Source organism: Macaca nemestrina, chromosome 9 (genome assembly GCF_043159975.1).
Source record: "Macaca nemestrina isolate mMacNem1 chromosome 9, mMacNem.hap1, whole genome shotgun sequence".
Taxonomy (NCBI): domain Eukaryota; kingdom Metazoa; phylum Chordata; class Mammalia; order Primates; family Cercopithecidae; genus Macaca; species Macaca nemestrina.
In genome coordinates, this window is record NC_092133.1 from 36,151,640 (window position 1) to 36,166,468 (window position 14,829).

At 47.7% G+C, this 14,829-nt stretch overlaps 1 protein-coding gene across 3 annotated transcripts in view; it reads right to left on the minus strand.

The window, feature by feature from the left end:
• The window catches only part of LOC105478444 (4-hydroxy-2-oxoglutarate aldolase 1), a 32,620-nt gene that overhangs the window by 2,429 nt on the left and 15,362 nt on the right, over positions 1 to 14,829 (minus strand). The window contains exons 4-7 of one of the 3 annotated variants that reach the window (XM_011735737.2): positions 14,689 to 14,823; positions 14,336 to 14,432; positions 12,509 to 12,642; positions 2,085 to 2,492 (exon numbers count right to left, since the gene is read on the minus strand). In XM_011735737.2, the coding sequence (XP_011734039.1) occupies positions 2,343 to 2,492; positions 12,509 to 12,642; positions 14,336 to 14,432; positions 14,689 to 14,823 (516 nt within the window). In that variant the 3' untranslated portion in view covers positions 2,085 to 2,342. Of the gene's footprint in view, positions 1 to 2,084; positions 2,493 to 12,244; positions 12,400 to 12,508; positions 12,643 to 14,335; positions 14,433 to 14,688; positions 14,824 to 14,829 lie in introns of those variants that run through there. The other 2 variants (XM_011735739.2, XM_011735738.3) reach the window with 2 other exon arrangements.

A 14,829-nucleotide genomic window follows, 5' to 3' on the forward strand; every position in this document is an offset into this window, starting at 1 on the left:
GCCTAGCCTTAACTATTCCCCCAAGTCCTAAACTTGATTCTCTTCTGAGCCCAGCTCCTCTGGAAGTTGCCTGTGAGAGGACCCCAGGCACTAAGCCCCAAGCTTTAGTGCCATTCAGAGCCTGGTTTTAGGTTGAAGATTGAGATCTTTTATTTTCCCTCCTTTAGCCTCTGCCCTAAACAAGTGTCTATTTACCTCTTTTTTTAACCTTACACTTTCTTTTTAATGAGTAATTTTTTAAAAAATGTATCTCCATTTTTCTGCCACTAGTCAAACATTACCACTGAAAAAGGTTAAATCTTTTGGAGAAAGCATCTTTTTTTTTTTCTTTTGGAGATGGAGTTTCGCTCTTGTGGCCCAGGCTGGAGTGCTGTGGCATGATCTCAGCTCACTGCATCCTCCACCTCCCGGGTTCAAGCAATTCTTGTGCCTCAGCCTCCCGAGTAGCTGGGATTACAGGAGTGTGCCATCACGCCCGGCTAATGTTTGTATTTTTAGTAGAGACAGGGTTTTGCCATGTTGGTCAGGCTGGTCTCAAACTCTTCACCTCCCAAAGTGCTGCCCGGCCTCTCAAAGTACTGCCTGGCCCTAAACACTTAGCACTTTAATCAAAAAGGATGCTGGCTGGGTACGGTGGCTCACGCCTGTAATCCCAGCACTTTGGGAGGCTGAGGCAGGAGAATCACCTGAGGTCAGGAGTTCGAGACCAGCCTGATCAACATGGCGAAACCCCGTCTCTACTAAAAATACAAAAATTAGCCGGGCGTGGTGGTGCACGCCTGTAATCCCAGCGACTTGGGAGGGTGAGGCAGAAGAGTTGCTTGAACCTGGGAGGCGGAGGTTGTAGTGAGCCGAGATCATGCCACTGCACACAGCCTGAATGACAGAGAAAGACTCCGTCTCAAAAAAAATAAAATAAAAGTGCTAAGTGTTTCTAAATAGCTCAGTTGCTCTCTTTTGCCTCTTACCCCTTCCCTAGGCCTCCAGTAAGTGAATGCCTGCTGGCTCAGTATTGTTGGGGCCGCTCTTAGAGCTGGGAGAAGTCAGACCATCAGAGTTCACTTGCCTTTAGGAAGGTTCTTGACATCTGGCCAGGAAACCTAAGATCTGCATAGCAATAGAGTGTCCGTCTGTACATAGCCACACAAATTTTACCTGTTAAATTTTATTATAGTAACAAAGTGATTATTTTTAATAATAAAAGCAGAGTGCCTGTAGGCAAGAGGATGGCCCTAACTCAGGCGAAGTCCCCTTAGTGTTTCAGACCTAGGCTGGCCAGAATAGTCTTCTAGAATGTAACATTTATCCACCAGGTGTCACTATTTACCAATCTGACAAGCCACTGAGCTGTCTCCGTGCTTTCCGTGGTTGGAATCAAGGCTAGAGACCAGAATAGGAGATGAATGAAAATAGATTTAGAAAAGGGCCTGTGGCTGGAATGCAGCTTGCAGTGTGGAGGGCGGGGGTGGGAGGGTAAAGAGGGCTCTTTGAAAGACCAGTGACACTTTCCTGATCAAGTTTCCTAAGCTGATACTTCCCTGGAAGGAGTCAGAACTTGGGTTTGTAGGAGTAGCCCTGGCTTCCAGCTGCATTGTGCTAGACTCAGGTTTCAAGCCCCAAGTCTAAGTAGTCCCCACTTCAATAAAACAAATTCCCGGCTGGGTGCAGTGGCTCTTGGCTGTAATCCCAGCACTTTAGGAGGCCGAGGCAGTTGAATCACCTAGGTCAGGAGTTCGAGACCAGCCTGGCCAACATGGTGAAACCCCATCTCTACTAAAAATACAAAAATTAGCTGGACGTGGTGGCAGGCGCCTGTAATCCCAACTACTTGGGAGGCTGAGGCAGGAGAATTGCTTGAACCCAGGAGGCAGAGGTTGCAGTGAGCCAAGATGGTACCATTGCACTCCAGCCTGGGCAACAGAGCGAAACTCTGTCTCAAAAAAAAAAAAAAAAAAAAAAAAAGAAAGAAAGAAAAGAAAGAAAGAAAGAAAAACTTCCTGACTGTGCCTACTTGCACCTCTGCCCTTCCATTCCGATTTCATGTGCCTCAGGGCATAGGAAAGCATCCACAGTAGAGAGACGAATTGAGAAATTGCTCTTTACCAGTCTTCAGGCCAGAGAGACAGTTTAGGATACAAAAGGGAGAGGTCAGGGGCCATGAGAATAGGAGATGTGCGTGGGCATGCCTGTGAAAGGCTGCCTGGAGGACTAAAGTAGGCAAAGGAGCCTCTACCGGCTCCCCGCGCCCGCCGCCCTCATCCCCCTGCGCTCTCTGCTTCAGGCTGCAAGTGCAAGACAGGAGGCTGAGATGGGCTCAGGCCAGCCATGGACGCTGCCGGCCCTCAGAGCCAGCCGTTGCTGGTGAAATCCATGCGCAGTGCCTCCTCCTCAGCGGGGTTCAGCTCCTGCAAGGGGGCGCGGCAGGGGCCTCCGTAGTAGCCAAACCAGTCCATCATTTTCTTCAGCCCTGGGATCCCGAAGCGCCGCGTTACCTGCAAAGCAGGGCCTGTTAAAAGAGACTGAGAAATTTGCTAAACGCCCATATCTGGAACTCGGAAATCTGTCACTTTCAGAACGTTGAAGTCCTACCCTCTTCCCCCAGGAAAGTAACTGCCAACTCTATGGCACCCAGGGTAGATTGGGAATCCAGATTCAGAGACCAGAGAGCAGGTCTGTAATAGAAAAATACTAAAACTTCAGACTGGGGAAGAAGAGTGCCTCCCTTGGTTTTAGGAGAAAAATCCACTCCAACAGAGGAGAGGGTGTCATTGGGTCCTTGAGCTGGGGTGTGAGAAGACAGCAAGGCTGCGGGTCTAGGTACTAGAGCATCAGCTGTCTGCAGCCCAGTTCCCCAAAAGCTGACGCAGGGCACACCAGGCCTGGAAAGTCAGGAGGGGGAAGGATCTGTGAGAGCCTCAGCCACAGCCCAGACCTCTACTCCCCTTGCATCTGGCTGCCCTCACCTCCCCATAGCTCTTCCTGACCCTAACACTAAATGTTCTCCCAGGAAAAGCAAAGCATGGTTGCCCAAGGAAGTTTTGTTGTATAAACCTTATGTCATTTACTTATTATCTCTGAGTAAGTTCTCCTGTCTAAAAAATGAAGGAGCTGGACAGCATGATCTCTAAAGGCTTTTCCATGATAATGGGGAACCTAAAGCTATTGTTATAATTTATTTATTTATTTATTTTTGTTTATTTATTTTTTTGAGACAGAGTCTTGCTCTGTCACCCAGGCTGAAGTGCAATGGCGTGATCTCGGCTCATTGCAACCTCTGCCTCCTGAGTTCAAGTAATTCTCCTGCCTCAGCCTCCTGAGTAGCTGAGATTACAGGCACCTGCCACCACACCAGGCTTATTTTATTTTATTTTATTTTCTTTCATTTTATTTTATTTTTGTATTTTTAGTAGAGACAGGGCTTCGCCATGTTGGCCAGGCTGGTCTCAAACTCCTGACCTCAAGTGATCTGCCCGCCTCAGCCTCCCAAAGTGCTAGGATTACAGGTACGAGCCACCGCACCCCGAATAATTTATTTATTTTTATTTTATTTTTATTTTTTTGAGACAGGGTCTCACTCTGCCACTCAGACCAGAGTGCAGTGGTATGATCATGGCTAACTGTAGCCCAGACCTCCTGGGCTCGATCTATTTTCCCGCCTCAGTCTGCAGATCACCTTGGACTACAGGTGCATGCCACCATGCCTGGCTAATTTTTGCATTTTTTGTAGAGATGAGGTCTTGCTGTGTTGCTCAGGCTAGTCACAAACTCCTGAGCTCAAGTGATCCACCCACCTCGGCCTCCCAAAGTCTTGGGATTACAGGCATGAGCCATGGCGTTTGGCCTATTATAATTTAAAATCATGTGTGGAATTTTACAGAGTAAATGAAGCATCAAATTTCCTTGCTTTTGGTATAGCAACTGGTTATTTCATGCTGATCAGAAATATTAGATGAATCTTTCACTACCTAAAAACTACGAAAGTAGTCCTTAAGGAAGTTTTATTTGGAGGGAAGCTAAAACCTTAGGAGGATAAAAATAAGAGGTTGTTTGGGATAAAGAGGCCAGGAACCACTGATGAAAGATTGACTAATAACTGTTTATCACTAGAGTCCCGGAGGCTTCATCAAGCATGGATTTTTTTTTCTTGGAATGGGTGGTAAGCCACCCTCCTCCAGGCCTCACCACCCCCCATGATGTTCTAATAGTCTGGCCTTTTTACCCAAAGCCTGAGGAGGTGGGAGAGACCCAGGATAGAGGATGGAAATAAGAGGTGCCTAGAGAAAAGCTCGCTCCTGCCATGGGTTTCCAAAGATATCTGATGTGGCCTCTCTTCAAACCCTAAGAAAGGGTTGGTGGCAAAGACTGTAGAAAGTCCTAAATATAGCCAGGGGCAAGAGGCAGGCTGGTGGGAAGGTGGAGGAAGGACATTGTGTTCAACCAGGGAGGGGCAATAGAGTGACATCAAGCTGCTCTCGCGGTGTCTGAGCCCACAGCCCAGGCAGCAGAAAGGTGTTCCAGGCATTCCTGGGTATGTGCCCAGAGCTGGCACAGGAGAGGACACAGAATGAAGGGTGAGGCAGGATGGGGTAGGGCGGGATGACACGCAGAGATCTGGGATGACAGCTAGGCATCCTCTCTTCCCCAGGGGCAGCCCAAGCTGCTTCGTCTGCAAAATGAGGGATAACGCCACCTACCCCATAGAGACGTCCCAAGGGCCAGATGAGAAAACACCGCTAATACTAGACCAGTTCCCATGAGCCCTGGAATCCACTCCTTTTCCTGTCCCGGTGGCATGCGGGTTCTGGGACCTTCGCTTTCACAGGTGCATTGGGAGTGGGAGAGCCGAGGCCCCACCCCAGTGGAATGTTCAGTATGTGCAAGACGGCCTGTGCCCAATGGGGGCCCAATCGCTTCTGCAAGTTCCTACAACCTATTTATAGAAAGGCCCCATCTCGGAAGCACCTTCACCTCCACGGGACTCAGATCTACCTCCTCAGCTGTTCTTTCTCTAAATCTAAGTTAATCTGCCCCTTTGAGGTAAGGATACAGCTATGAGGGAGCTCTAGAGCCCACCCACCACTTTACCCAAACAAAACATTGTGGAGTGCCTAGCTCAGCCTGGGACTGCAACCAGGCCCATGAGGCTCTTACCTTGCACGCAAAACTTAAGGGGAGGCCAAAAACCTCAATCATCAAAATAAGTAATATTTCAATGCTTTTTTTGTTTTGTTTTTAAACAGTCTCACTCTGTCGCCCAGGCTGGAGTGCAGTGGTGCGATCTCGGCTCACTGAAACTTCCACCTCCTGGGTTCAAGTGATTCTCCTGCCTCAGTCTCCCGAGCAGCTGGGATTACAGGTGCCCACCACCACACCTGGCTAATTTTTGTATTTTTAATAGAGAGAGGGTTTCACCATGTTGGCCAGGCTGATCTCGAACTCCTGACCTCAGGCGATCTGCCCGCCTCGGCCTCCCAAAGTGCTGGTATTATAGGCATGAGCCACTGCACCCAGCCAAAATAAGTAATATTTCAATGCAATATTTTTTAAAAAATCAAAATTAATGCAAAAAAAATCCACAATGAACAAAGCTTTAAATAAAGACAGGATCCAGCTGTGCCCCACCATATTGAAGACTCATGCATAAGTAATCATGTGTGCCCCAAATACATGGAGTTTTTTGGTGTATTTTTCATTTTTATTTTTATGTATTGTATTTTTAAAATTTCTTTTTTTGAGACAGGGTCTTGCTCTTTTGTCCAGGCTGGACTGAAGTGGCATGATCATAGCTCACTGCAGCCTCGACCTCATGGGCTCAAGCAATCTTCCTGCCTCAGCCTCTGAATAGCTGGGACTACAGTTGAACGCCACCACGCCTGGCTAATTTTTGTTTATTTTTACTGAAGACAAAGTCTCACTCTGTTGCCCAGGCTGGTCTCAAACTCCTGAGCTCAAATGATCTTCCTGCCTCAACCTCCCAAATCGCTGGGATTACAGGCTTGAGCCACCGTGCCCGGCCAACATACCTACTTTTCAATTTTCAATATTTTTTCACCCACTTTAATGTTCTTAGGGAGGAAAAATCACCATTTAGAAAAATACTTAGAGCTTTTTACTTTCAGGAAGGTGGAGTAGATGTACTTGTCCCAATTCTTCCCAATAAGTACAACTAAAAACTCTGGACATTATATAAAAATATTATCTGGACATTTTATAAAAAAATTATATATATCTGGACATTATATAAAAAACAGACATGGCCGGGCGCGGTGGCTCAAGCCTGTAATCCCAGCACTTTGGGAGGCCGAGACGGGCGGATCACGAGGTCAGGAGATCAAGACCATCCTGGCTAACACGGTGAAACCCCGTCTCTACTAAAAATACAAAAAATTAGCCGGGCGTGGTGGCGGGCGCCTGTAGTCCCAGCTACTCAGAGGCTGAGGCGGGAGAATGGCGTGAACCCGGGAGGCGGAGCTTGCAGTGAGCCGAGATCGCGCCACTGCACTCCAGCCTGGGAGACACAGGGAGACTCCGTCTCAAAAAAAAAAAAAAAAAAAAAAAAAAAAAAAAAAAAAAAACAGACATAAGAAGACTCTGGAAGGCAGAGAGAAGAAGGAAGACCAACAATCGACCTAAGAAGCAACACAGCGCTGCATACCCTGGCGCAGACTTGGAGCTGAAGAAGTCAGCAAGCACGCAATGCCAATACGGTACAGACAATACAAGCACTAACAGAAACCAGTTCTCTCTAGCCAAAGGACCGGAAAAGGGGTGGCCTAGCAAGATGGAAAGCTTTCAGACAATAACTGCTCTACTCTAGTCAAACACCAGCCAGGCTAGCAAAGACTGAGTGAAGGCGTCTGAACTGCCACCCCTGCTCCCAGCTGGGTGGTGTCAGAGCAGGCCTAGTGGAGGGAAGTCAGGACTTGCACCACTGCTCATCTTCAAAACGCCGCCAGAGCCCACCCCACCTGCTGCCAGACACACAGGCAATGCAGTGGAGGCAGTGTGTAGGGAGCAACCACGGGGCTCTTCTACCCTCCAGGCAGCAGAATGTGCATAGATGCCTAGTACAGAGCCTAGTGCAGAGGTGTCTTTTTTTTTTTTTTCCAGAGATGGGGTCTCGCCATGTTGCCCAGGCTGGTCTCAAACTCCTGGCCTCAAGCAATACTGCCGTCTCTATCTCCAAAAGTGCTAGGATTACAGGCGTGAGCCAGTCTGCACCAGATCCTTAGGTGTCAATTTTTAAAAATATGTACAGGACTTATTGGCTGGAAACTACAAAATGCTGAAGAAATAAACCAAAGAAGATCTAAATAGAGAAATGTACCATGTTCAAGGACTGGAGGACAACATGGTAAAGAAGTCAATTGTCCCCAGATTGGTATGCAGGCTTAACACAATTTCGATCAAAGGCCCAGCAAGATTTTATTGTAGATATAGACAAGATTCTTGTAAAATTTATATGAAAAGGCAAAGAAGGCCGGGCGCGGTGGCTCAAGCCTGTAATCCCAGCACTTTAGGAGGCCGAGACGGGCGGATCACGAGGTCAGGAGATCAAGACCATCCTGGCTAACACAGTGAAACCCCGTCTCTACTAAAAAATACAAAAAACTAGCCGGGCGAGGTGGCGGGTGCCTGTAGTCCCAGCTACTCGGGAGGCTGAGGCAGGAGAATGGCGTAAACCTGGGAGGCGGAGCTTGCAGTGAGCCGAGATCTGGCCACTGCACTCCAGCCTGGGCGACAGGAGAGACTCCGTCTCAAAAAAAAAAAAAAAAAAAAAAAAAGAAGAAAAGGTAAAGAAATTTGACTAAAACAATTTGAAGGAAAAACAAAAGAGCAAAGTGGGAGGAATCAGTCTACCTGATTTTAAGGCTTAGCTACAGCAATCAAGTCTGCGTGGTACTGCAGAGAGATAGACACAGAAATCAATGGAAAGAAGAGAGAACCCAGAAACAGACCCACACAAATATGCCCCACTGACAAGGCACGCAAGCAGTTCAATGGAGGAAAGATGGCCTTTTCAACAAATGATGCTGGAGCAAATGGATATCCCTTAGGGAAGAAAACCACAAAACCTCGACCTAAGTCTCACACTTTATACAAAAATTAACTCAAAATGAGTCACAGACTTATAAAACATAAAACTATAAAACTTAAAGGAAAAAAAAAAGAGAAAATCTTTATAATCTTCTAAGAACACTTTTTTTTTTTTTTTTTTTGAGACAGAATCTCGCTCTGTCGCCCAGGCTGGAGTGCAGTGGTGCAATCTCAGCTCACTGCAAGCTCCGCTTCCCAGGTTCACACCATTCTCCTCCCTCAGCCTCCAGTAGTAGCTGGGACTACAGGCTCCTGCCACCACGCCTGGCAAATTTTTTGTATTTTTAGTAGAGACTGGGTTTCACAGTGTTAGCCAGGATGGTCTCAGTCTCCTGACCTTGTGATCTGCCCGCCTCGGCCTCCCAAAGTGCTGGGATTACAGGTGTGAGCCACCGCACCCAGCCCTGAGAATTCTTTAAGAGTTTTTTTTTTTGTTTATTTTGTTTTCTTTTTCTGAGATGAAGTCTCACTCTGTCACCCAGGCTGGAACGCAATGGCACGATCTAGGGTCACTGCAACTTCTGCCCTCCGAGTTCAAGTGATTCTCCTGCCTCAGCCTCCTGAGTAGCTTGGGATTACAGGCGTCTGCCAGTGTGCCCGGCTAATTTTTTTTTTTTTTTTGTAGTTTTAGTAGAGACGGGAGTTTCACCATCTCGGCCAGGCTGGTCTTGAACTCCTGACCTCATGATCCACCCACCTCAGCCTCCCAAAAAGCTGGGATTATAGGCGTGAGCCACCGTGCCCAGAACTCTTTAAGAATTATTAGACTTGACACCACAAACATGATCCATAATAGAAAATGTTGATAAATTGTACTTCATCAAAATGTAAAACTTGCTCTGCAAAAGACCTGTTAAGGCAATGAAAAGACAAGCTGCAGACTGGGAGAAAATATTTACAAGCCACATATCTAACAAAGGACTAGTATTTAGAAGCTATAAAGAACTTTAAAATTCAACAGTCAAAAGAACAATCCAGTTTTAAAATGGGTAAGAAATATAGATAGTTGACTGAAAAGATGGCAAATAAATACATGAAAAAAAATGTTCAATAGCATTAGCCATCAGAGAAATGCAAATTAAAACCACAATGAGATGGTACTACACATCTATCAGAATGGCTAAAATAAAAAATAGTCACAACACCAAATGCTAGCAAAGCTGCAGAAAAACTAGATCACTCATATGTTTACATCAGTGTAAATTTAAAATAGTACAGCCTCTCTGGAAAAGTTTGGCAGGTTTGTTTCTGGGTTTTTGTTTGCTTGTTTTGGGGTTTTGGGGTTCGTTTGTTTTGTTTTGTTTTGTTTTTTGAGACAGGATCTCACTCTGTAGCCTAGGCTGGAGTGCAGTGGCAAAATCACAGCTCACTGCAGCCTCAGCCTCCCAGATTCAAGGGATCTTCCCTTCTGCCTCAGCCTCCTGAGTCGTGGGACCACAGGTGCATGCCACCACACCTAGCTAATTTTCTGTATTTTTTGTAGAGACAGAGTCTCCCCATGTTGTGCAGGCTGGTCTTGAACTCCTGGGCTCAAGCAATCCACCCCCCTCAGCCTCCCAAAATGATGGGATTGTAAGTGTGAGCCACCACACCCAGCCAGCAGTTTCTCAGAAAATGAAACCTGTGGCTACCCTATGACCCACCATTTGTACTGCTGTGTATTGATCCCAGAAAAATGAAAACTTACGGACACACGAAAACCTGTTCGTGAATGTTCATGGCAGCTTTTATTTATTTATTTATTTATTTATTTATTTATTTATTGAGATGGAGTCTCACTCTGTCACCCAAGCTGGAGTGCAGTGGCACAAACTCGGCTCACTGCAACCCCCGCCTCCTGGGTTCAAGCGATTCTCCTGCTCAGCCACTCGAGTAGCTGGGATTACAGACGTGCACCACCACGCCCAGCTAATTTTTGTATTTTTAGTAGAGACGGAGTTTCACCATGTTGGCCAGGCTGGTCTCAAACTCCTGACCTCAGGTGATCTGCCCACCTTGGCCTCCCAAAGTGCTGGGATTACAGGCGTGAGCCCCTGCACCCAGCCCATGGCAGCTTTTAATAGCCAAAAACTGAAAATAACCCAGCTGTTCTTCAACAGGTGAATGGTTAAACATGCTGTAGGGGGCCGGCCGTGGTGGCTCATGCCTGTAATCCCAGCACTTCGGGAGGCTGAGGCAAGATGGCTTGAGACCAGGAGTTCAAGACCAGCCTGGGCAACATAGTGAGACCTTGTCTCTACTAAAAATAAAAAAGAATTAGCCAGGTGTGGTAGTGTGCACCTGTTGACTGAGCTACTTGGGAGGATGAACTGGGAAGATTGCTTGAGCCAGGAGGTCGAGGCTGTAGTGAGCAATAATCCTGCCACTGCATTCATCCTGGGCAACAGAGCAAGACCCTGTCTCAATAAATAAATAATAAATAAACATGCTGTGGTACAGCCATACTATGGTATGCTACTCAGAAATAAAAAGGAATTAACTATTGATACATGCAACAAACAACCTGGATGAATATCCAGAGAATTATGCTGAGTGGAAAAAGCCAGTCCCCAAAAGTTATATACCATGTGATTCCATATAGTATACTATTGAACTGACAAAATTATAAAATGGTGAATATATGTGTGGTTACTAGAGGTTAAGGAGCTGGTGAAGACAAATGTGAGTAGGCGTGGCTATAAGAGGATGACATGAGGGATCCTTGTAGGGACAGAAATATTCTGTGTCTCGACTGTATCAAGGTCAATATCCAGACTGTGAAATTATTCTACAGTTTTGTAAGATGTTGCCATTGGGGAAAACTGGACCATGGGTACATGGGATCCCTTTGTATTATTTCTTAAAGTTGCATGGGAATCTATAATTATCTAAAAATAAAAAGTTTGGCTGGGCATGGTGGCTCATGCCTATAATCCTAGCACTTTGGGAGGCCAAGGCAGGTGGATCACAAGGTCAGGAGTTCGAGACCAGCCTGGCCAACATGGTGAAACCCGTCTTCACTAAAAACACAAAAATTAGCCGGGTGTGGTGGCAAGTACCTGTAATCCCAGCTACTTGGGAGGCTGAGCAGGAGAATTGCTTGAACCCAGGAGGCAGAGGTTGCAATGAGCCAAGATTGTGCCACTGCACTCCAGCCTAGGTGACAGAGTGAGACTCCATCTCAAAGTAAATAAATAAAATAAAAAGTTTAATATAAAATATACAGTAGGCCAGCCATGGTGGCTTATGCCTGTAATCCCAGCATTTTGGGAGGCTGAGGTGGGAGGACCGCTTGAGCCCAGGAGATAAAGACCAGCCTGGGCAACATAGTGAGACCGCCATCTCTACAAAAATAAAAATAAAAAATAAAAAAGATTGCTTAAGCCCAGGACGTTGAGGCTGCAGTGAGCTGTCATCACACCACTGCTCTCTAGCCTGGGTGACAGTGAATGACTCTGTTTCAAAAACAAAAAAATAAAAGAAAAAAGATTGGGAGGCCGAGGCAGGAGGGTCACTTGAGGTTAGAAGTTTGAGGCCAGCCTGGCCAACATGGTGAAACCCCGTCTCTACTAAAAATACAAAAATATTAGCTGGGTATGGTGGGACATGCCTGTAATCCCAGCTACTAGGGAGGCTGAGACAGGAGAATTGCTTGCACCCAGGAGGTGGAGGTTGCAGTGAGCCGAGATTGAGTCACTGCACTTCAGCCTGGGCAACAAAGCGAGACTCTGTCTCAGGAAAGAAAAGAAAAAAAAAGAAAAGAAAAGAAAAAAATAGGCCAGGCACTGTGGCTCACGCCTGTAATCCCAGCACTTTGGGAGGCTGAGGTGGGCGGATCACTTGAGGCCAGGAATTTGAGACCAGCCTGGCCAACATGGTGAAACCCCATCTCTACTGAAACATGAAAACAAAAAACAAAAATTAGCTGGGCATGGTGGTACACACATGTTTGCCCAACAAAGAGTTGGGGTACACAGTCTGACCACAGAACAGATTATATGGAGATGGTACTCTCCTGCCTTCTAACTCCTTTGCTAGCCCCAAGCATTCCTATTTTTTCAGGACCTGGCCCCCAATAGCGTGGATTTAGAGGCCCCTGGCTTACGCTCTTTCTCTCCAGGCACCTCTAAGTGTGGTCCTAGGGTTATTCTATCACAATCACACAGGATGTTTGTTTCAGTGCATCTTCTTGGGCCCAAAAGTTGGAACTTTAATTTGCCCCAAGGGAATTTTAATGTACACTTAAGTTTCACCATCAATAGTGTCCGACTTTGTCCGAGGCACAAGGAGTTCCCACACTGGAATGTTCTCTCAAAGGATTTTCTGAAAGGAAGAGACTGAGTGGGGCCTGGTGCCAGCCCTGGGTCCTGCTCCAGTGAGGACACAGACTGCCCACTCCCCCCATACCGCGCCCCTGCTGCCACTGGCTCACCGCAGCGTTTGGCTCGATGAGGCGGTGCTGCAGTTTCTGGGCATCTTCCCACTGCCCTGTGAGGCACAGTCGCTCCAGCTGGCACACCTGAGCCCCCAGGACATTGGCCAGGGCGCACACGCCCCCCACAGCTCCTGCACGAAGTAAGACGCAGAACGTCAGCAGAGCCTCTCCCCTCTGAGCATCTCAAGCCCTGGTCCTAGCACCTCTTCAGCCTGGGGACATTACATACAGATTTCTATGTCACGTGGCTGGCTACATCAAAGGCATGCTCTGTGAGTCCAGAGTACACATTTCCAGAGAGAAGAGCTGCCTGCATATTCAAAATAGAATCCTGCAGGTCAAGTGCTGCTCAGGGCTGATCTGTGAGGGGCAGGGAGCAGAGCCTGAAAGTGAACTCAAGGACAGTTCCTTCCCTGAACCCCACCCGGAATAAAATCCCCTCTGCCAGTTGACGCCTCCAGCTTCCTCCAATAGCCCCCTGACTCATCAGTCCTGTAAGAGGGTAGGATGGATGGGAAGCCTTTGCTGTTTTGAAATCTTATTCCCCGCAGTGGATGCAACCAGAGATAGCAGTGGGCGTGGAAAGCGCCCTGGACAGTCAGGTCACCAGGCATGTCTTCCCATTGACTGCATAAACCTGAATGAGACCCTCTCTAGTCCTCTTTGTGCTCATCAGGGCAATGAAAATGGGTTTGGCTGTGATCTCAGAAAGCCCCACCACTTCTGCAAGCCTGTGAGTATGCTTCTAAGGCTAGATAGGAGTGGAACCCTAAGCACAGTGGCCTCAAGACCAGAGAGAGAGTAGGCAATTTAGAATGAGCTAATAGAGCTGTTGCTTGTGGAATACCTATTATGTGTTCCAGGCGCGCTTCAGCAGCATGGCCCTGATGCTCTCTAATCCTCACGATCCCTCCATGCACAGAGTAGAAACTCAGGCCCAGAGAGGTGAATGCCTTGCCCAGCATTACTCGGTGAATAAACTGCAGAGCTGAGATTCCCTCCAACCTCCAGAGCGTGTGCTTTTTTTTTTTTTTTAATCTACTCCACTTTAAGGAATGAGAGAGAAATGATGGATCCCTTCTTCTTCCCCTTCACCGTAGAGGCTGTGACATGGCAGGGGGAGATGTACAAGGCCCTAGACAACCAGCCAAAGTCTGGAGACACCAGATGGAATAGGAACCAGCAATCTCCCCTGCAGTGCTAGAAAAGTCACTCAAATCTCTCCTCACTGGGGCTTCAGCTGAAAGAAACAGCTTCCCTTCTCCTCCCTCCCCTCCAGGGCTCAAATCTAACCCAAACCCAAGGATGCTGACCCTAAACAGACAAGAGCAGTTGATCTAAGAGCCATTCATAGGGACCCTGGATTGGAACAGAATCTGATCAGGTAACTGAAGATCCCCAGCTCAACTCTGTAGATCTGACAATTCATTCTGGCCTGGGACAGGGGAGAGGAAAATGGACTCCTGAACTACAGAGGAGGGCCCCAAGGCCTCTGCCCTCAGAGAATGATGTAGAAGGTAGGATTAGACCAGCTAAGTTTGTCATCTAATCATGGAGCTCCGGACTTAGAACAAACTGCAGACATCCCTACTACAGGCCAGGGATTGTACACGGCCATCCTCCTCCAGCCAACAAGGTTACTCACAGCACCCCACATTCAGACAGGCAAGCGGCGTGGCCAGGTTTCTGAGTTTTCAGAGTGGGCAGGCTGGCAAACCACCGTCTTCAGACCCAGCCCCAGCCCTCACAGTCTCTCCCAGCAGACCCAGGTGCCTGGGTATGTCTTGGTCACCCATGACAATTTGAGAGCAGTGGGCGGCCTACCCAAGGCATAGCTGGCCATCAGGAAGCCAGCCGATCCAGCCAACACCTGGAAATCCTGCTTCCTGGTTTTGTGAACAATCAGCCCAATCCTGGTCACCTGCAACAGCAAATGTGGTATGAGAGCTGTGCCCAGAGCCTCATCCTGGGTGAGGGACTGGTAAGCGTGGTGGAATGAAAGCCCAGTGCCCAAAGAGATGCCCTCAAGAAAGCCCCAGAGAGCCCGCACGACAGAGAGAATCCACACGGAAGCCAAGGATAGAAACAGATCTCAGAGTTGCCCTCAGGAGCAAAAGTGCTAGGAACCAGGAACCAGAAAAGGAGAGGACTACAGCCCTGGAGCTGCTGCCACTCACATCACCACCGCTGTCCTTCATGCCCACAATATTCGGGTGCTGGGAAAGCGTGACCACCGCATCCACAGGCAGGTCCAGCCCCGTGTTGGCCGGGACACTGTACAGCACCACAGGGATTGGAGAGAGATCAGCAACCTGTTG